Raw genomic sequence first — 21,613 nt, forward strand, 5'->3', positions numbered from 1 at the left:
TACAATGCAATGCAATAGCCAGGTATACGGCTTTTTTCTGATCAACCACATCCTCATCTCTACTCCACTTTTCCTCCCCAAAGGGCCAGCCAGTCTCATGCAAGGGTTGTCTTGCAGATCAACGTTTTGAAAATGTAGAGGGATCGCAGTGGATATGGGAGGAGCTTGCTGGAGCGGGGACATGAAGTTTAGTATGCATACCTGCATAGAAGTTAGAACACTATAAATTCAAATAAACAAGCATGTGAAAAGTTGCGAAATGTAGACTCTAAGCCTGCAAAGGTGGCATGGTCGTTTGCTGCAAAGTTGCTAGGTAATGCGTGAGTTACAACAGCTAGTCCTGTTGGAAAGAGATGGTTTGTCCCATTGAAACATTGAAAGGGGGGATTGCAGAATGGAGTTGGCCTGAGTGTGAACTCGTCAACAGTCCGCCTCCATCTCGTCAAGGTGCTTCAGTGTTCTCAATGCTGTGGCTCACCACCCCTTTTGAGGCTGGCTTTTTTATTATACCTATTACTCTCCGAAAACTATGAGGTTCGCGCCACAATAGTTGGAAGCGGGGGCGCACCAGGGCGGGATAACCGTAGTTGGCTTCAAGGCATGGCACATTAAGGTCCATATCTAACTTCCCGAAAAGTGAAGAAAACTTTTTTTGGCGGTAGTGATCAGCCGATTAAACAGGTCTACTATGCTTGAAGTCAAATACAAGTGGGGTCCATCAAGTGAGAATGAGGCGAGCTATGCACGCTCATATATCAATCACACCTTCAAAATAACATTGACGTAAAATAAAACAGGATGACCTGGTTGAATGATCTAGTGTATATCGAGATCAGAGGATGAGATGAGAGCCAAAATCGGCAAGACGGAAAAGAAGACCTCAGGAATAAAAAGGAAAAAGGAAAACACGATCAACAAAAACTCGAAGGCGACTCGAACGGCTTTGAGGGTGAAACAACCTCATTGCCTTGGAGAGGATATAATCCTTCATTCGATAATGAATGGACAATGTTCCTAACACGTGGAAGACAAAAGTTGGCGAACTTGATATAGGACAGGAATTTTGATTGTCGTACTCATGTGTACTGTGTAGGCAGGCTTCAGATAGGGCGTCACCAAGGGCGGTGAATAGAAGATACATATGAAATGGACGTATGACGATCCAACTGATGAACAGGTTCGCTCTGTGTATAGATAAATAGGAGAGCATAGGGCCAAGTGCTTGTACCTTATTGTGTATAGGACTTGCATAAGATATACTTGCGAGTCTGACGAAGAGGTATAATTTTCGACCCCCTCATCCTTTTTCTTTTTTCCTTCTTTTTGTGTGCGACAGGCTGTAAGGCGCCGATGCAATGCAGAAATCCATGTCATTGGCGAACCAACAGGGTGAGCACGTTGTTTGCTACCCAATAACGCCCTCTGAGGCTTACGCAGCGTACAGCGTAGGGCTTGTCCCAAGGGCCTTTGCAGGAGCCAAAGAATTGACAGAAGCCTTTGTAGAGAACGAGTGGTGACACAGGCAGGTGGACATTTATCGCGTAACTATAAACTGAGATTATGAATCGTTTTGCGGAAGAGACAAAGGAGGACGAAAATCGAAATATTGCTGTTATAACCCCGATATGCTGGCACCTGTTTGCAGCTTGGAGATACTGACCTACGCGATCACGTGATTCACATTCAGAACACCCAAAATAGCAAGTTGATCGCCAACGCGATATAATTGAATTTAGAATAATATTTATCAAACTGACTGGAAGGGATAAGTTGCCATTGAGCCTCAAGAACAGTCCGCCGTAGATCAAGTCTGGGCGTCAACTGTGACAAAGGCTCTGCAACTGTCGAGATGCCTCATAGGTCGCAGTCTACGCCCTAAACTCGGCTGGAATTCGCAACGTTGCCCCGTTATTATGGACGCCAACGCGACAAGCTTCACTGTACCGGGGCTCGAAGATGGTCCGGGCAACCACCAGCAGCATCGACCCTCTGAGGCACCGTCTCGCCTGGGCGTTCGACCACTCAGCATTGCGGCATCCCATTGACCACGGCATATGGCGTGCCCACCTGTCGTTTGCTATGATGTTTTTGTGCAGCACAAGTCCTGCACGTCGCCAGAGACAGGTCCAGTCGCCTCATGTGTCGTGGGCAAGGAGGGCGATGCGTCCCAGCCCAGTCAGATTCGGGCGTTTGGCGGCCGGAGCTGATTGCTCGACCCATACAACGTGGAGCCGGTTTCCCAGACACTGATCGCCTTCACAGGCTCAAGTCGAGAATGGCCAGACCAAGTGACAAATGATGTTCCGTCCATGTCACTTTCGCCCACTTGGGAGTGTCTTTGCCTTTCTGCAGTTTCCATTACAACGGCACGCCCGGTTGGTGATTGTCTGTCAACATTCCAATTGTAGGCACAACGATGTCATCTCTGCTGCAAGATGGGGGCGATTCGAAACGAGGACATCGTCAGGGATCCCATCACATCCATACAGCTCTCCTATCGTCCGCCTCCTTTCTGTAACCGCTTTGGGAATGGAGTCTGGGGAAACGCCCTTTTATCTTACTGGAACGTGCGGAAGCTTTCTGGCCAGGGTGCTTTACGCCTCCTGTGTCCTAGTGATGCACTGCATTGCCCATCTCTCCTCCCCTTGCGCAGCTTTTACGGCATTCTACTGGCCAGCAGTGGAAATGGCAGGATCTAATCCATCAACGTTATTGAAGCCCAACAGGAGTTGGTATCAGATTTTTTTTAGCAATCAATGCCTGACCATCATATTCGAGATCAGCGCTTCTGGATCTATAAATGCTACTTATGGCCATCTCTGGTACGGCTTCTAGAATATCCGTTCGTTATACAAGCCGCCTCGACGCTAATTGCCCTCCACCTTAACTTTCCTCGATATAGCCATAATCCCCATTCCACGGTTCTCCATGCTGGATACTCCGCAATTGCCTTTCTGCTTGGATTTAGCCACTATCTGGATATATAAAGCCTGGCGTGAATTTTCTTTTTTTGTTACCGTTACCTTTGCGTGTGAGTTACGTGAGCCGCCGGATTTCCAAGGTCATGTCTGATCTGAAGGATAGTTATAGGAAACAAGCCAACCCCTTGGATATTGCCATCGCCATTAATGGATGCATCGTGACAATTATTACACTTGATATATAATCTCAATTTCTTATATATCAGCTACCTTTGATCTGTGGGCTTTTTCTTCATCTTTTCCACAGAGATATAATATATCATGTCCTCCACGGTTTCCCTAGGCCGACCCTGGCCTCCCTCTCCCAGTGTTGAGGATGAATGCGAATCCCTCTCCCGCGAATTCCTAGACCCATCGGTCTTGAACATAATGTTGAATAATGATACCGTCGTCCCGAAGGGAACTGTAGATCAGTATCCCCTCATCCTCCCCTCTGACATTGTTACTCCATGCTCAACACCAACGGACACATGTGGAAGTCCCATCGACCCGAAATCCGCATGCAAATCATCCAACGGAAATATCGACCTTGCAATTGCTCAATCTCTTCCCGATACCAGTCGAGCTTCTGGTAGAGAACATGGGCCGGATGTCTCTACTCCGCCTTCCTCTCATCATCAGACATCCAAACCCAATAATGTGCTATCGGAATTGCCCATCTATCACGAATCAAATATATCTTCGGGGATTCCAGATGTTCTTCAGCCTCATGGATGGTCAGCCATCAACCCGGCTGACTCACTTCACCAAAAGCCAGGCCTAAACAGGCACTTCTCTGAAGGGGATGAAAAACTTGACTTCCGCGGAACAACAGTCAGCGGAACAGAATGGCACAGTGATGATGAATTACGGACGTCTCACGGTGCCATAAACGGTCGGGAGACCCTAAGCAACACCGTCCCGATCAAGAAACAGAAAAGGGTGAATTTTCAGCTTCCCGATGAACCTCCTGAGGAAAGAGTGTCACTGGAGGCCGAGCTTCCCCTGGAGCATGAGTTTGAGCTTCTTGACGGACGCTCAACGGAAATTTATACTTCCCGCGGTTCAAGTATGTATTATGAAGATGAATTGCCCATGGATAACTACGACCCCACCTTCATTACGTATAGGCAAGATTACACCTACCTTGCCCATCCTCAGCCACTAAAACTCAACTGCAACTATGGTGGAACACGCAGCAGAGTTTCTGATTCTGGATCTCCTGTTACCTCACCACTCAAACTGACTTCACGACCCCCAAGTCAGTCGCCAAGACAACATACTCCGAGCCCTACAGGTTCCCGCCTAAGTCCAATTTCTCGTGTTGCCTTAGATAAGACCAAGAAAATAATGCCTATCACGAATAAAGATTCCAGAGCCAGCACGAATTCTTCTCCAGTTAGACGCAAAGGGCCTTTCCTATCACCCCCTTTATTGCCATCAGGCTATGAGATAATTGTTAGAAGAGGTAGCGACAAACAATCCCACCGGAATAGCATTCCAGCAATGACTTCATCCCATCTCCTATCCAGATCACGAAGCACAACAATTCCCTCACAGGTACTAGTGCGCCGTCATCAAACCATCGCGGCTGCTCCCCCTGTCATTGCACTTGCCCCTTGCCCCCGATCCATTCCCATGGCTGGCCATCAGGACTGGTACACCATCAAGGGCATGACGCACTTGGACATCTGCCCTTGTTGCATGCGCCAAATTGGTGGCTCCCGGTTCCGTGATCTCTTTATTCCCAGCCTTCCTAAAGCTCGCGGTGAGAATGTTCGCTGTGCCCTCAGCCAGCCATGGGCACGCCTCGCATGGGTCCAGACAATGAAACTACAGCTCAACCACCTTGAGCTGCTCCAGCGCATTACCCTTCCCCCAAAGGGAAGCCGCGCATGCAGCGGTCGTAACCCCTCAGTACAGTCTTGGTTCCGTCTTGCGGACCCTGAAACAGGTCGCAATGTCACTGATTTCAACGCCTGCTCCGCATGCTTCCGCAACTTGCAAATTCTCATGCCCTCGCTACGGGACGCCTTCCGCGCTGGCCCACTCGTCCAAGAGCGCATTTGCGACCTCCGCATCGACAGCCCACGTTTCGTTAGATACCTCGACCTTCTAGATGAGGCTGCAACACGCAGTTACTCCGCTCCCCGGGGCCGATTGGACATGCGCGAATTTGTCAGATATGCTCGACGCAAGAGCAGCATCCCAGATTGCCCTCGGGATCACTTTGCTACAGGACCATGGCATTATATCCCTGAGCTACCGGAATTTACCATCTGCGAGGACTGTTATGATGATGTTGTCTACGATCGTTCTCACACTGGTATTGGCAAAATGGTTTCGCGGACCCCACAGCTGGTCCCTGGGCGCAGGGATCAGCAATACACATGCCAGCTGTATAGCCCGCGTATGAGAATGGTGTTCCGGGAAGCTGTGCAGACTGGGGACTTCAAATATTTGGCCACAGCTGCGTTGCGCAGATATGAAGCGGAGAATTTGTTCCGAGAACGAAAGCGGGCGTTGTTGGATGATGTGGCAAGGGGCTATGATAAGGATGCGGAGTTGAGGTGGAATGCGGAAGATTGGAGGAGATGCGAATAGGATTGTTTTTTAACCTTCGTCCGGGACTGATCTCTCTATTTCTGCTGTCATTTTTCCCTATGCCATTTTTTCTGTTTTGCATGGATAAGTTCCTGATTTCTTTTCTTTCTTGTCTGCATTCCTTTATTTCATGATCACTGCTTTTTTTTTCTCTTTTTTATTTCATTTTTTGCATCTTCAAGGGCTGTCATTCCAATGTTCTTTTATATTTTTTTTTCATCCTATATCTGTACCATCTTGAACTCGGTCATTCCCGCATTTCCTTATTTGTATATTTTCAACCCAGGTACATGTACATCAACCAGTCGTTCGATACCTCCCTTATATTGATATCAAGATTTGCACTACCCTTTCATCAATTTGCCTTCCCCTCATCATTTGTCCTTACTATTTCCTGGACTGTCGGTCTCCTTGCTTCCATATCTGTCTCTGTCTCTTTGGGGCCTTTTGACCCAGTCTACCTCCAGCACAATCAATAAACTTGTATAGTAAATACTAATAACAATAATAACAAAAAAAAGTAATAATTTACAATAATAAAACTTATTATTGCCCCTCTTATTCCTCAGGTTAAGATTGAAAAATTAAGAAGCGGGTATATAATTTGTTCTTATCGCTGCTGTATCCCTTACCCCCAAAGCAACGACAAAGAAAAAAGAGCTCTAACTAGTTCATTTATCATGATGTATTTTTACTTCCATTCTCCCTTACACATCCTTCCCATCAACCTTGGCGCCACCTACCAGCAGTAGATAAAGAAATGCCTGTGAAAAACCGGATCCCATAAAAAATCTTTTCTCTTCCCATTCCCTTCCCTTCCTTCTTCTGCTCCTGGGGCCCTAAAAACCAATACTCCCCCAAATCACGCAACCAACCCCACCAACTCCCCCGGCCACCTCCTCCCCCATATCATAGCTCGAGCAGGCACCCTGCCCCCGACGGGAGCCAGCACTCGGATTTTCGCCTTCTTCTCATCAACGCCTGCAACATATACAAAACCCATGATGCTGGCGTCGCGGATCTCATGGAGCGGCGCGTTTGGGGCTGCGTGTGTTATTGCTAACAGTGTGTTTTCTAGCGCTAGTGGGGCGGGGGAGGTTGTGGAGGGAGGCAGCTTTTTTAGAGGAATGGAGACGGTGTGAGGAGGTTGGGATGTTGTTGTTGTTGCTGAGGCGTTGGATGCAGACAGGAAGGCGGGGAAGGTTGATGAGGTCATAGCTTGATCGATATATTGTTGCTGTTGCGGTTGCTGGGGCTGTTGCATTTGCGAATTGTCATCATCTTCGTGGTCGTTGATACCCCCGGGTAAAAAAGAGTCATTCATGCCGAAGGTTGAAGGATCGTAGTCATCCTCGTCCTCGGGAGTGGCGGTGATGGTGAATATGGAGAGGGAATCTAAATCGAGCTGCTGTGCGTGCGGGGAGAGGGTTATTGTTGTTCCTGATGAGGTGGCAGAGAGCGAGAGTGCGGAGGAGGCGGTGGAAGGAATGGGGTTGCCGAAAAAGTATGAGCGGATTTGTGAGTCACGGACAGACTTCATAAAGGAAGCATCGCGGTCAACGCACCCGCCGGACTTTGTCACTTTGACGACGGATATACGGTCGAGGGAGGAAGGGGTAGCGCCAGTAGCGACAGTGGCGATTGTGGTAGACGAGGATGTGGAGATAGGTTTGTTGTCGTACTGTTTTACCATGGAGCTGTAAAGGCGTTCGGAGCCCAGGACAAGGATCGTTGTGACTGTTAAGCAGCCAGCTTGTCAGTATATGTTCCTCGCCAATTGAAAATAGGACAGGATTTTCTCATACCTGAAAACTCAGTAACAATATGATGGATAAGATCTTCCCCCTTCCCTTGGCTAAGAACCCCAGGTGTATCAATAATGCACCCCGATTCCCTCGCATCCTTATCTCCCGCCAATCGCCCCGCAACTGCCAATGCCAGCCTCGACACAATCGGCTTATATACCTGGCCCTCCGCATCCAGCGGACTCGGCAATCCATAAAAATATACCAGCGGCAGTTTCACCGGTATTGGACTGGGGCCGGACATAGGGCTACTCCCCCACCCTTCCTCCACATCAATCATAGACTGAAACACCGTCGCCGTCAAGCTACCGGGCACACTCAACATCCCCTCCGACGGGTCCAGATTAACCACAACAGGCTGCCGGCCCCTCTTCGTCGCATACCCCGTGAGAATCTTCGCGAGACTCGTCTTGCCCGCATCCTCCGCACCCAGGATGAGTACGCGGGGTCCCTCGCGGCCGCTAGCTTTCGCTTCTTCGCGCATAGTCTCCAGCGCGCCGTGGATATTGACGTACTCGGCCATGGGCGTTTCCTCCGCTACATACTCGACCTGGCAACCCCCGCTGCCTGAGCCTGGCGGCGGAGGCACACTGCCCAGTCCACCAATGGATATGGGGTCGCCGGCGCTCACTTCTAGCGTACAGCCATGCCAAGTGTATATTGCGGCTTTGGTTCCGGAGAAGGTGTATGTTTGGGAGGAGGCTAGTTCGGTGCCGAAGAGCTCTGCGGTGCCCGCGAGAAGCTGACGTATTTCCCCCGGTCAGGCTATTTGAATATAATTGCTTTTAGGTTCTTGTGTGTCATGACATACTTTTACCCTCACTGTTCGTCCAAATGCGATTTCAAATCTCCACTCCGAGCCCCTTGGAAGACTATGTTGGACGGGCGGTGCGGGGGTGCTGCGAGCTTCGACCGGTGTTTGTGTGAGCTCTAAACCGGGGAGGGACATTGTTGTAAGGTTCGTCTATAAGGCCAAAGGTGATATCGTGAACATAATTGACAAGATGGGTGTATGTGACAAAACAAAATCCAAAGCTCTGGAATGTTTCATTTAATTTTGTGATATTTTGTTGCTCGGTTTCTGCTCTTGTACCTACGAGCTCAATGATTCGCTGGGCTACATGTCACATGACCCAATCTTGTATGCAAATGTTAGGCCACGCAGAGCTCGATCACCACCAGCGCCATGGTGGTATGGTATAGAGGGGAAGAATCGCCCAATCCAATCCCTCCAACACAATACTAGTACTCAGCAGAGAAGGGCGTACTACAAGTCGATTTCAACTTGAATACGAGTATACACACACTACTATCAATCCAGCTTGTCCTCAATTCAGCTGGTTCACCTGGACGGGATAAAGAAAAAAATGCGGGCGCAAATCAGAAACACAACAAGGGAAAAATCACATATATACATCGCATGAACTAAACCAACCATTTGCAAAAGGCAACGCTTGCCCCGATTAAAAATTATCCCGGAACGTAACTAACCTTACTAGTAGTACTTAACCAAGCAAAGCCAAGATGGAAGCGGAAGCGGGACACTGAGAAAAAACGGGTTGAGATAAAGCGCCTTCATCGTTTTCCTTCCTGGCCCAATTGGGAACGAAGTGTAAGAGGGGAAAGCCTGAGAGCTGTTGCCGCTGTTGAGGACTTGTCTAATTGACTTGCTCTCTTGAATGGAATGAGAGGACGGATAGTGAGTATCCTGATAGGGAGCGGAAGAGTCACTTGAATTAGAACATCAAAGCCAAGAGATTCCAGCAAGACACTAAAAAAACATGCGTTAAATATATCACTTTTTTGATGTAGAGAGAAAGAGGTGGTTGTATGTAAATTAAATAAAAAATTTTTGCTGGGAATGATACAGCTGGAATTTGAGCTAGGATAGGCTAAACTTTGGGAGTTGAAAAGGTTGAAAATGTCACATAACCCTACGGCAGTGTAACACTCAGAACTAATGCTGCTGCTGATAGTTGAGGATTTGAGAGTTTCAAGGAGAGACAGATGATAGATAGGTCGTGCTTTGATAAAACCAAAGAGGCGGGTTTGGTGGGATGGTGGGATAGAATAAACAATCGTGTAGGAATAAATCACAAAAAAGTGCCTGAAAGGAAGAAAAGAAAAGAAAAAAGGAGAATCCCGACTTTTCAAAAACATTCGATCAATGATCCTTATCCTTGGAGGAAAAGCGAGAAAGAAAAACGGAACGAAGAATTTCTTGCGTTGATTGGTAAAGAGTAGCCAAGTTTGTAATGGGAATGGGGGCGGAGGAAGAGCGTTGAAGAGAGGGAGGCGAGAGTTGGCGAAGGTGAATGGAAACGCAATGGGGAAAGGGGAGCGACGGAGGAGGGTGGGAATTAATATCAAGAGATTGGGAAAGGAGAAAAAGTTAAGCCTCTTTCTCAGTAATTAAACAGTGGGAATATTAGGTTAAAAAAGGAATGGAATGATAGCCGCCGTCTTGAATAAAGAGCCAGTTGTGGTGGGTTCGGAGAATTCAAAATGCTTCTCACATCACTGTCTCCCTCGCTCTGTCTCAACATGCCACGGTCGGATATATGTATATAACGTGAACGTAAGAAGTGGTATGCTTCAACCCCTTCTCTTCTCATGTTTTCCTACTTGATCCGCTTCCTCGCTCGAACGGGGCGACAGTGAAAATTAAATCCGAAACCTGAGAAGAAGAAAAAATAACAAGACACAAGAATAACTGAGAAGAAAAGAGATGGAAAAGAAAGTTTATTTACAACATATTAAAGAAAGTATGGTATTGCCGCACTGTCAAGAAAAATCACACATCCCATGTTAGAACAGAAGTCTACCCCTTTACTGGCGGCGCGAATGCGAAAGAAAAAGGGGAGGGGAGCGGGAGGGAAAGGGGTGGAATGGACTTACGCGAGTGCCAACGTAGCAGTAACCCCAACAAGCGCGCGATTCCGCACTCTCTCTCGCCGTAATTTTTCCTCTAGCAGCCTAGCGCGTTTAGCCGGTTGCGCCGGTTCCGCAGCTGCGGCAGCATCACTTGAGTCCTCTACACCCTCCTCTTGCTTATCTGCAGGTACTTCCTCCGCCTTCCGCTTCCTAATGGCCATATCCCGTTTCTTTGAAGGCGAGGCTGTTGACGATGAGGGCTCAGCTTTCTGATCATCCTCTTCCACTTCTTCTTTCGTCTTCTTATCACGCTTCACGGCGTCAGCGACCATTTTCTTCGCCTCAGAGAGCATCCGTTCTGAATCTTCTGCCGGGTTTACTTCGGGGAGCATACGCGGCGCAAGATCGATTCGTCGGGTTTCCACACGATCTTCTTCGCCTCGGGCTGTAGATTCCACTGTACTTTCCGTGGCTTTGACGGACTTATTGTGGGCGCGATCTTTGGATTTCTTGACGGGAATTTCATGCTGTGAGGCGTCGTCCTCTTCTTCGTCCCCGTGCGATCTGGATATGGGTTCTTCGGTGCCGTTTGATTGTAACTTGTCCCCGGAAAATGACGATGTCGTCGATGCTGTCGATGCTGCCGCATCCAGGGTGCTTTGAAGCGAGGCATTGGCAGCCGTTGAGCTAGCGGTACTTGCAGCTTCCCTTTGCGCACGGCTCTGTCGAGGTTTGCGACTAGCGGTATTCTTCTTTGGAGAAGCCATTTTCGAAGGAGTGGCGGACCGGCGGGTTCTGCGGGAGCCTTGTTGGGATGGTGTAAATGTGGAGGAATCAATTGGCGGCAATTCGAATTTCGGTGGAGGCGAGATATGCTTTTCTGGGCTTGATGTGTTCTGGACGATTTCTGTTGGGTCCAGGAGCGCTCGAACCCAGTCGAACATACCATAGTCCTTTGCGATCTCAAGTGCTAGTTCCAGGCAGATTGTCAGCAGACACTGGAACATTGGAATTCTTTGCTGAAGGAATATAGCTTACCTAGCTCGGGAGAGATCCAAACATTCCCGGCGACCTCATCTTCACTGGTCTCTGTTCTACTCTTCAGGTAATCCCGTTCAGTTTTCTCCTCGGAGTGCTTCGCCCAGGGGAATGCGATTTTGAACATGCCAGTGGCACTGACATAACCATCTTTGCTCCGTCGCTGTCGCCAAACGAAGAAAAATCGCAGTAGTTAGTGACCTACTTTCCATATCCGAATCATTCGCGCGCATAGATCAGGAAAGCAAGGGGTCGACATCGTGCTGAAGATAAGGAAAATGGTAAAGCTCACCATCAGGAAATACGCCTCTGGATGCTGCTGTGGCGCTTGGAAGGAAAAAATCTCCGAACCCTTGAGGTCCTTGGGCAACGGTGCTCTCAAGTGTGCATATTCAAACATTCCCAGGTTTTCGGGTTTCGTCGCGCTGGATGTGCCGATCTGGCCTGGCTTGACTGATAGATTTGTCTTACCCAGTCGACGGCGCGATAGAAGTTCTTCATCTAGCGGCGCGAATGGAAACAGTGAGGAAAACGAGCACATTAGCGAACGGTGTTAAATAGTAAGTATCAGGGGATTTAACAGATGGGATATTGTAATTGCGCCGCGCCATTGGAGAAAGGACGCAGGGTTCGACAATAGGAGACGCAAATGAATCGCGTTTGGAGGGGCATTGGGCATGGTTACAGCTAATGTACAGGACTTACATGGCGGTGAAACCTCTGGCAGGATGAGAGGGTTGATTCTTCTCGGAAGGGAGCGCATGGTGGTGACTGGCGGCCGGGCGGTGTGGAGGGGAGAAATAAAATATTATATATTATTAAATGTTATCTTAAGTCAACGAGACTGGCGGAGAAGAAGGGGAGACGAGGAAAAGGAAAGGAGGAGGGCGGGCGACGCAAGGCAAGGGGGGGAAGAGGAGTCGATTGAGATAGAAGTTGGGTGACAGGTCGGATGCGACAGGCGGAGAGACGGGTGCCACGTTGCAGCGCGTTCTTGCTCGACTTCTCAGTCAGGCCAACAAACCCAGCAAGGCGATGGGGCGACAGGGCGACTGAGTTGGCTGGCGACAATGATCGCAACGCAATGGTCAGGGGGCGATATCCGCGATGCAAAGAGATAAAAAGCCTGCCCAAGACGAAATAAGCCAGACAGAAAAAAAAAAAGAGTTCGGGGAGGAAAAGGGATGGCTGGGGCCAGGGAGGTTGCAGCGCCCAAGTTGATTGGCATTGGGGGGAGGACCCCGTGACCGGGAGTCTTGTTTACGTAACCAACAGTTGGTGTGGGCTGTGGGCTCTGGGGTTCCTATTGCGGACTAGCGTACCAGCCCAACGCTTGCCTCTTTGACAGCGGAACGATGAGGTCATCATGAAAGAACTCCAACAGGAGAGACTTTCGTTGATTGATGTTCCATGCCACACAGGGATAAAGGTTAAGTTTACCACATTTCTAGCTCTGATATAACTGCTACTAGTACTTCCTATGAAACTTCCATTTTTGTCTTTTGACCGGGTGCCATTGGGGGAATAACGAACGCGACCCAAAAAGAACTCCCCGACTTCAATTTTCCTCGAAACAACCGCCCTTGCTGTATCCAAAGACGCCAGCACGAAGCCCATATCGGAGAAACTAAGCCGGGAGTGTTCGGAATCCTTTGGAAGAGAAGTTAACTGGGTCACTCCAACGGTGCTATAATCCTATCCATTTGAGGTTTCCACCTAGTATCTAGACACATGACAGAAATAAAATATCACCACACGTCCCAACAAGACTGAGCAGAGAACTAGAATGGATTTCTGTTCATGAAAGTAGTCAGAGGGTATTCCAGCTTCAGCTGACTGGGACACACACACACACACACACACACACACACGGATTCCCTTTATGAGAGAGATTCTGAACGAGTGCAATGCTACTCTTGTGTTGCTGCACGCAGATGTTGCCATATATGGTCGGGCGGGCTGGCCCGAAGTCATGCCTCGGGCTAGGCTTAGCGTGCTGAAGAACCGTTCCGTGAGTCTGTGGTACTGTGGGGCAGTTTTGAAAATGCTCAAAGCTTGGATTCGGCAGAAACAACGTCAAACAATCCATTTAAAGGGCCATCTTGCGATGCCAGGAGGGTATATGCCGATTCGAAGAACATACAACTAACAGAATGAGATGCTAGTTGATGAGAGACGGCATTAGGCCTAGTTTTCCATCTATATAAATTCGAAATTGTGTCCGTTGTTGGAGGCTGGCCAAAAAATCAGCGCATCCATTCAATCTTCAAAATTCACAATGCTTCACAACCCTAGCTCGTTCATCGCATATCTCTTTCCTCTCCCAGAACCGCAAATACACACATGCGTTTGTAGATGATCGCACACGGATTTGTCTCATTGGCGCGGAAACTAAGCGGGAAAACAACCATTTTGCAAAAACACCACAAAGGATCAAGTAGATTTCCCCAGCGCCCATTATCATGTCGATAAATCCCAAGCGGGGCTGGCTTGAATAATTTCTTCCTGATGCTCCACGTCACCATTTGATATGCATCCCTGCATCCCTGGCGCTATTATCCCAGCTCCTTGTTTTGGTCAACGAAGCAACAAGCGGGCGGGGTGAATGATTTGTGGCTTTTTTATCCCTTCCACGCGGTGCGTGTACACAGTCCCGCCTTCCACTGGGCTGGGTATACTCCATAAATAGCTCTTTTAAGTTGAGTGGTTGACAAAGAGCCTGGTCTGGGCCTGCAGCAGCTGTTTCAGAAAAATGCGGTACATCAAACGAGCAGGTGGATGCCGTTCCCCAAGTGGAGAAGCCCAGGCCCATTTTTTCAATATATCGGTTCTCCCTACAATGTGTGGGGGTGGATGAGTAGAAGGTTCAGTGGGTCGACAGGTATCAACAAGAGTAAAATTGGGATAAAGGGGTTGTCACACGCGTACACACACAGCTGTATATCTGCTTCTACCACTCCGCTCCGAATCCGCCACATAGTTCCTGGAACATATTCATGCAGGTAAAATGGTAAGCCTTTGTTTGATCTCAAGATGCCATCGCCCGCTCTCCGTGAAGAACCGCCAGGCAAAGCATGGTTAAAAGCGATTGACGTGTTTAGGCCCATCCCCACCGCCTTTCGATACATCAACACTACCCCACCAAAATATTACCACCAAGCCACCAGTGTCTTCTGTCCTCTCTCTCTCTCTCTTCTTTTCTGCTTGTTCTTCTTTTTCTCTTCCCCGTTCCCCATCCTTTTGTTTCTCCAACGTTTTGCTTTCTCAATCATACCAGCTTTCTTTCTAACCAACCAACGCAATTACCCTTAACGTCTCTCCCGCCAGCTCCGAAGCACGGACCCTCGTCTTCAACCCCGCCCACCTCTCAGCTCACCTTATAAAATAACAACCCATCCAAACTAAAAATGACCAACGAACACGAGGATGATTTGGCCGCCAGCCAAACTGCCGGCTTCAAGCTTGGCGAAAAGAAGACTGTTGAAGAGTACAAGCAGCTAGGTATGTGATATATATGTTCATTCGAACGGGTTTCCAACCCTGGCTGCAATCTTCATGAGAATCAACCGTGGATGTGTGTATTTTGGTCCGTTATCGATGGGACGTGGGGAAGGTGGTTGATACAAGAGCGGCCTATATTATTTTTGCATGGGATTGTTTGACCATTTTGGTCTCGTCTCCCCTTTCCCTGCACAATAACCCGTCTATATATGTATGCCTCATGGATTTATTTACATGTGATTGTACTATATGATATGTCCCACCTTAAAATATGGCGGAGTTGCGAAGCAATAAATATTTCACCTCCCAAGTTCTCCCAAGCCCCCGGGAACAAAATACATATATATAAGAAAAAGAGAAGGAGGAAAGGCCAATTCCAAAATCACTAACAGCACACCTCCACGCCCCGCACCGATAAACCCACACAACAGACGCAAACGACGAATCCCTCAACCGCTGGAAAGCCTCCCTAGGCCTGGGGACGGGTACCTCGATATCCGACCCCAACGATCCCCGCAAATGCATTATCAAATCGCTCGCCCTCGAAGTCGAGGGCCGCGAAGACATCACCATCGATCTGTCCGCGGAGGGCTCCGTTGAGAAACTGAAGGAGAAACCTTTCACTATAAAAGAAGGTTGCCGCTTCCGTATCAAAGCCACGTTTGTCGTACAGCATGAGGTGCTGAGTGGGTTGAAGTATATTCAGGTTGTGAAGAGGAAGGGCGTTAGGCTTAGTAAGGATGAGGAGATGCTGGTGAGTTTTCTTTTCTTGCTCTCTTCTCCTGGATGAAGATAATACCTTCTCCCGAGTCCCCCTTTTGACAATAGTTGATGGTGGATTGATTGCTGACACAAAGGTTTTTTCTCTCTTTGCGTCTGGCTTGCTAGGGGAGCTACCCGCCAAACACCACTGATAAACCGTTGTACGAAAAGAAATGTAAGTTTCGCGTGAACAATCCCTCCTCAAATATAGTCCTTTTTCGATCGAGGACCCGTCTGATTGGCTGCTTTTCCCTCCTCTTTTATCTGCAGTCAATCCCGAAGAGGCTCCGAGCGGGTTTGTTGCTCGCGGACATTACAGCGCGCTGTCGAGATTCGTAGACGACGATGACACCACCCATCTCAAGTTCGAGTGGGCTTTCGACATCGCGAAAGATTGGTAGATAAACAGCTCTGCAGACCGGATTCGATCGATCGCTCGTGCTGAAATTTTGTTCCGATTTTGTGCTTTCCTTTTCCGCTCCTTTTTTTTTTTTTTTTATTTCTTTTCTTTCCTCTTTTTTGCTCAGAGATCCAGGAACAAATATCCTTTTAACATTATTTGGTATATGGTTTCCTCGCTTTGCTGGGTAGCACCCAAGCCAGGAGATCAGTGATAAAATAAATGTGCCGCCCGTTGGCGATGATAATAAGAGAATCTCTGGATTTTGCTTTCCCGGCGCCCGTCAAAATGAGTGGCACCATCCGATGTGGTGATTTCATGTTTTCTCGTGTTTTACCTCTTTGCTTTCTCCCCCCCGCGAGCAGGCCCAGCTCTTTCTATAATAGGTATAAACCAAAACGCCCAACTTATGCTTGGAAATTTGCACGGACTGTTTTATTTATAGCGAAGTGGAAAAACGGAAAAGAAAAAACGAAAAAGAAAAAGAAACAGAAAACAGAAAAAGAAACATTTGAATGATATAAACATAAAAAAATAAATCGAAAGGTAATGCAAATACACCTAGGGTATCATAGGAAATATTCAGTTACAGGGTTATGCCCATCTTTATTCTGCTGCTGCGCCTGCTGCTCGGCACGGTGTACATCGTTATTCTCAGGCGCTGCATCGAAGATGTTGAAATACCGTTCCCCAGTATCGCTGACCTCAAGCACACTCGCCAGGTTCCCACAGCGGTAGCAATAGTTCGGCGCGCTCCACACAGTACTTAGCCGATCGTCGTAGAGTACCTGATACCCTTCCTGACACAACTGATGCGCACGGAGGATATGATTCATATTGTTCACCTCGAGGAACTTCTTCACCACCTGAGCGCCAAAGGTGTACCCCGCACCCCGGGGCGAAAGGGAAAACTCATCCCGCTCCATATCGGGGTCGGACCAGACGAGATCCGCCATGGGCCCCTCGTGTGGAATCTCGCGGAACCGGTCGATGATTTTGATCTGGTCGATGGAGTGGATGGACGGTGATAGGCCGCCGTGCACGCAGAAGATCTGATTGTTGATGACGACACTGAGGGTGAGGAAGTCGAACATGTCCGTGAAGTAGTGCCAGACGTTGGCATTGCCGTATTTGCGGGCGCACTCGGTGTAGAAGCCGTAGGACTGGGTGACGCCACGGGATTCGTGGTTTCCGCGGATGAGGTGGACTCGGGCCGGGTAGCGGAGTTTAAGGCAGACAAGGAGCGAGATTGTTTCCACGCTGAAAAGGCCGCGGTCGACGTAGTCGCCTGCGACAGGAAAAAGAAAGGAGGGAAAAATAGGACAAAAGTTAATCTTTCTGAAAATTTATATTTCCATGCCAGATAGCCCAGTGTAAATAAAAGTTCGTACCGAGAAATAGATAATTTGTATTCGGACAAAAGCCGCCAATTTTGAAGATCTCAATCATATCGTAAAATTGGCCGTGGATATCTCCTACGACAGTAACGGGCGCGGCGATGTGGACGACATTGCTCTCCTTCATGAGCAGTTCTTTCGCTTTGGCGCATATTGCCTCAATAACCGACTCTGCTAATAATTCCTTCCGGTACAGTCGTTCAATACACTCATCCAAATCGATGCTGGCTAAAATTTTTGAGACAGAGGCTCATTCATTAGTTGCCACCTTTGTTTACACATTTATCTTTTTCTCGAATACGCGCGCAAGCTGTCTCAACTTCTGGCAAGAGGATTCGTTTCCCGTCTGGTTCACAACGTACATGGTAGTCCTGGCATTGCTCCTATAAGGAGGAGGGGAAATTTTAACCGAAGTAATCAGATCTCGGGTATCTATTTCTAACAAAAGAAATGAGTGACAGTGGATGTATCTGGAAAAACAAAAGAAACCAGACAAGGCTTCAGGAGAAGAGGAAGGGAGTCGGAGAGTCGGGCGATTCAGCTTTCATGGTGGTCCAGCAGATGGAAAAACGCAGCATCTGCAAAGCGATTAAGTCAATGCGCAGGAAAAGGACAGCGGTTTGGCATGTACTATGCCATATGGATGGTCGGTGGTAGTCCAGAGAAGATGGTGTAGATGGTGCCTGGCTAAGAATAACCCGCAGCCCACAGTTGATATTGACCCCGTCGTCGAACTGCTCGCTGACTTGGCCGATGGATGCAGTCGGGGAACCGCGTTTTGTGGCTGCGTAGGGAGTCTGATGACTAATGCGGCCGGTACTTCGTGAACTAGTTGAAGTCACTAGTGATAGATGCCGGTCCATGACTCCCAAGGCTCGACGGAGCTTTTGTTTACTGCGTACGGGATATATACAGACCTAGTAATAGGTCAGTGGAGCCACCCGTGAAATACTCTGGATTATCTACATAGTTTTGTATTTGATGATACTGGCTGTTGCTTATTAGCTTCGAAGCTCGTCCAAAGTTCAAACTCAAATAAACCGACGGCTGCCAAGTCTCCGCCATTCCAATCCGGGTAATCTTTGCAGCCGAGAACTGCCAGTTACGTCACGTGATATGCTCACGTACTCCGAGTCGACTTCCAACTCTCTTTCTCGTCGCCGAAAGTCTGTTTTACAACGTCTCACGACCTCATCCCCTTCACGGAGACTGGGACGTTTTCTTATTTTTATCTTCTATGTATCATATACTGACTGCTGTTGATTTTTGGTAATCACTTGGCCTCTGGAATGCCAGAACTAGGGATTTGTCACGGGTAGACATCCCCCTTTCTGGCCCCGTCTTACTTGCCTACCTTGCGGCTGGTCTCCTGGCAATTGGAAATTGCTAGCTCATTGGCTATTTTTGGCTGTTGTCCGTTTGTGCTTTTGATTGTTAATTTTGTCAAACGTTTACTGGATATTCCTATTTCGCTGCGGCGTCTATCTTGCTTTTGCTGGCTCTCAAGCCACTCCCTTTGTCTCCTTCCCGAATTGCAAGATCCGTTTCTCTGTCTCCAATATTCTTGCCATGGGAAGACTCCAATTTCGGGCTTTTCTTGATTCCTGCATTTTCATCTCATGTTCGTTGAAAACCGGGCTTGGGGCTTCGTTATCTGTCAGCTGAGCCGAAATGGCCTCATATGCCGTGCCCTCCGACGGCGTGCTGCCCTTCCACCCGCAACCAGCTACATCATTCAATAACAAACAACGAGGCCAAAAGCACACTTGGAAGGGGAAAAATCTCCAGCAGCACCCATACGCTGGTAATACCGATGGCCCGCGCAAAAACTCGCAACCGCCATCCTGTTTTAATTGTGGTTCCCAGGAACATGGGGTTCAGCAATGCCCAGAACCCCACCATGAATTCCCTGCGTAAGTTCGAGGTGGTGCTTGTCGAGAAAATCGCCCCTGAGGCTAACGGAATTTTCTTCAATGGCAGTATGAAGCATGGTCGCGCTCCCAAAAGACAGAAAACTACAGGTTCACATATCTCCTCCTACGCGGGCGATCCGAATTACAACCACTCGCACCGAGCCCCTCAAAGGGGCTATACGCATCCACCCGTGGCCCAGTCAGGATATCAACCTGCTCCAATGACAGGTACACCATATGGCCCTCCGACCCCCTTATCTGCGCACCCTCATTCAGCTGGTCCCTGGCCTCAAGAACACCCACCCCTACATTACAATTCACCCCAGTCTTACGGATTGCCAAGTCCCATGAGTGGCTACGGACCGCAGTTCACGAGTCCATCAACTACTATCCCATCCCACCAAGGTTATTTCCCACCTCATTACCCACCTCAGTATGGAGAGCACGAATATCGTCGGAAATCCTTCGACCCTCATCAGCAGATTCTCTCACAGGCGGGGAGTAATCGTCAATCAAGAAAAAAATGGCGTCGTTCGGATAATGTACCCGCAATCGCTCCTCCAATAGAACCTTGGATGGAGGAATTGCAGTCCCTTGACACCCCAGACAGTAGTTCAAATCACAGCGAAATTGGTGCGTATAAAGGAGGATTTTTTCCAGTCTGTTTGTAAATACCATACGCTAATGGTTTATTATAGTCTGGAGGCCAGCCGTCCAAGTCGCGCGCCCACTTCCCTCAACCTTTGATGAGCGCGATGATGTGGGAATGCTCCCGCCATTCACGTCGCTACCACCCGGCATGTCTGTTTCGAAATATATCCTGGACAAGGGACCTGAAGAGTTTGTCTCCAATATCAGGAACACCGAAGATTGGCCATTTATGATGTCAGATCCTATCTTCCTGGAGATTCCAATAGAATGTGAACTTATCCCAATCCATGAGCTCATCGCCCGTCGCAAACTGGTATATGAAACGCATCGGATTGAGCCGCCTCCAGTGGAGGAGAAGAACGATGACGCCAACGAAGTGAACGAATCTCCCGAGGAATACGGATCCGATGATGCCGAAGAGGAAGATAGATATCAAGAGGGGGAAGCCTCCATTATTAATTCTAATGAAGGCAGTTATGATCAAGCTACGAGTAGGAGTCATTCCCGCGAATGTTCTCCCTCCCCATCGTACACTTCAAAGATAAACGATAGAGACGATATATCTTCTCCGGAGGTGGCAGATCATCCAACCTCCCCTATTTCGAGGATAGATGATGGTTACCATGACTCTCATGATCGTCAAAACTTTAATCAAACATACGCGTAAGTTGCCGTTCATTTCTATACCTCATGCATGTGGCATATTGTTTTCTACCCCTGGGTTTACATTCTGACTGGGAAATTTGAAGAATAAAACCCGGGAGGGGTCGGTCGAATGACAAGCGACGGGGGAATCAAAGAAACCAGCGTGATCGGAGGCAACAGATGGAAGGCCCAAACCGTAAACCTGGCCAACAAGAAGGCAGGCGTAATGTTCCTTTTGATCGCCGAGGTGGTCGTGGTAGCCACTTTAATTCCCAGGATCGACGAAAGCCAAAACCGCAGCAATTTAAGGGGACAAATAAACCAAAGCCGAAGAAAGGATTGAATAACCGTGGACACCCACAAAGCCACGATAATGCTGGGGTCCGTAACCATAAAGCCAGTGATAACAAATTTGGACTAGACGGCAATGCCGACCTCGATCCCACTAACAATCCAAATGAGCATCAGCGTTCCCAAGACAATGCTGACATCCAAAAAATACAACACGAACCCCATAGCCGTCACGGCCAATCTGAAGCTGAACATACCTCTCGCAAGAGAAGCAGGCAAGATGAATCTCCTGAAAGACCTGAAGAACCCAGACGCCAGGAAGATGACATTACCCCAAAACTGAAGCGACGGCAGCCTCATGTCGCTGAGGCCTACAGGTATGGTATTCGTCAACATATAATTTGGCTCACTTGTACTAATTTATTCCTAGTCGTCGATGGTGAATTACGATACTCCCCTGAAATATGTCACTTCATTGGTAATCTACCACCTTTTTCTCACATGATAACCCATACCCGTTAACTTAAAACGTCATGGCATTCTTTTCCTTTTCAGGCTAATGACCTTTTGGGCCTATAAATTAATATATCTATATCTATATATATGTCAAACAAGTCGGATTGTTTTGCATTTGGGATACTCTTGTTGTATCCGACTTTCCTTTTGAATTATAACTCTGCGGCCCTCGTCTACACTGGATATAATCTCCTGAGACCGGGAAGCAAATTTTCGTTCCACCGAATATGTATGTCTTCCCGTTTGCGTAGCTAAC

At 48.3% G+C, this 21,613-nt stretch overlaps 7 protein-coding genes across 7 annotated transcripts; 4 read left to right on the plus strand and 3 right to left on the minus strand.

Annotated features, from left to right (window-relative positions):
- Positions 1-1,355: 1,355 nt before the first annotated feature.
- Positions 1,356-2,292, plus strand: HCBG_04838 (uncharacterized protein; the record flags this gene model as incomplete). The annotated part of the gene is made up of 3 exons (XM_045431887.1): positions 1,356-1,389; positions 1,771-2,012; positions 2,263-2,292. 3 exons carry the CDS (start codon positions 1,356-1,358, stop codon positions 2,290-2,292), a joined length of 306 nt encoding a protein of 101 aa, XP_045287099.1.
- A 950-nt stretch (positions 2,293-3,242) lies between these two features.
- Positions 3,243-5,564, plus strand: HCBG_04839 (uncharacterized protein; the record flags this gene model as incomplete). The annotated part of the gene is made up of 1 exon (XM_045431888.1): positions 3,243-5,564. The coding sequence occupies one exon, from the start codon at positions 3,243-3,245 to the stop codon at positions 5,562-5,564; it is 2,322 nt and encodes a 773-aa protein (XP_045287100.1).
- Positions 5,565-6,426: 862 nt separating this feature from the next.
- On the minus strand, positions 6,427-8,318 carry HCBG_04840 (pre-mRNA cleavage complex II protein Clp1; the record flags this gene model as incomplete). Its single annotated transcript, XM_045431889.1, has 3 exons — positions 6,427-7,301; positions 7,370-8,111; positions 8,181-8,318. The coding sequence occupies 3 exons, from the start codon at positions 8,316-8,318 to the stop codon at positions 6,427-6,429; spliced, it is 1,755 nt and encodes a 584-aa protein (XP_045287101.1).
- A 1,465-nt stretch (positions 8,319-9,783) lies between these two features.
- Positions 9,784-12,362, minus strand: HCBG_04841 (uncharacterized protein; the record flags this gene model as incomplete). The annotated part of the gene is made up of 5 exons (XM_045431890.1): positions 9,784-10,150; positions 10,268-11,213; positions 11,282-11,444; positions 11,574-11,782; positions 11,987-12,362. The coding sequence occupies 5 exons, from the start codon at positions 12,042-12,044 to the stop codon at positions 10,126-10,128; spliced, it is 1,401 nt and encodes a 466-aa protein (XP_045287102.1).
- Positions 12,363-14,688: 2,326 nt separating this feature from the next.
- On the plus strand, positions 14,689-15,945 carry HCBG_04842 (rho-GDP dissociation inhibitor; the record flags this gene model as incomplete). The annotated part of the gene is made up of 3 exons (XM_045431891.1): positions 14,689-14,782; positions 15,214-15,516; positions 15,725-15,945. 3 exons carry the CDS (start codon positions 14,689-14,691, stop codon positions 15,943-15,945), a joined length of 618 nt encoding a protein of 205 aa, XP_045287103.1.
- A 106-nt stretch (positions 15,946-16,051) lies between these two features.
- Positions 16,052-18,204, minus strand: HCBG_04843 (serine/threonine phosphatase; the record flags this gene model as incomplete). Its single annotated transcript, XM_045431892.1, has 4 exons — positions 16,052-17,232; positions 17,336-17,569; positions 17,704-17,724; positions 17,973-18,204. 4 exons carry the CDS (start codon positions 18,202-18,204, stop codon positions 16,514-16,516), a joined length of 1,206 nt encoding a protein of 401 aa, XP_045287104.1.
- Positions 18,205-19,012: 808 nt separating this feature from the next.
- HCBG_04844 (uncharacterized protein) lies at positions 19,013-21,284 on the plus strand (the record flags this gene model as incomplete). Its single annotated transcript, XM_045431893.1, has 5 exons — positions 19,013-19,254; positions 19,322-19,887; positions 19,953-20,568; positions 20,655-21,218; positions 21,272-21,284. 5 exons carry the CDS (start codon positions 19,013-19,015, stop codon positions 21,282-21,284), a joined length of 2,001 nt encoding a protein of 666 aa, XP_045287105.1.
- Between the last annotated feature and the right edge of the window lie 329 nt (positions 21,285-21,613).

The sequence above is a fragment of the Histoplasma capsulatum genome, assembly GCF_000150115.1.
Source record: "Histoplasma capsulatum G186AR genomic scaffold supercont2.6, whole genome shotgun sequence".
Lineage (NCBI taxonomy): Eukaryota > Fungi > Ascomycota > Eurotiomycetes > Onygenales > Ajellomycetaceae > Histoplasma > Histoplasma capsulatum.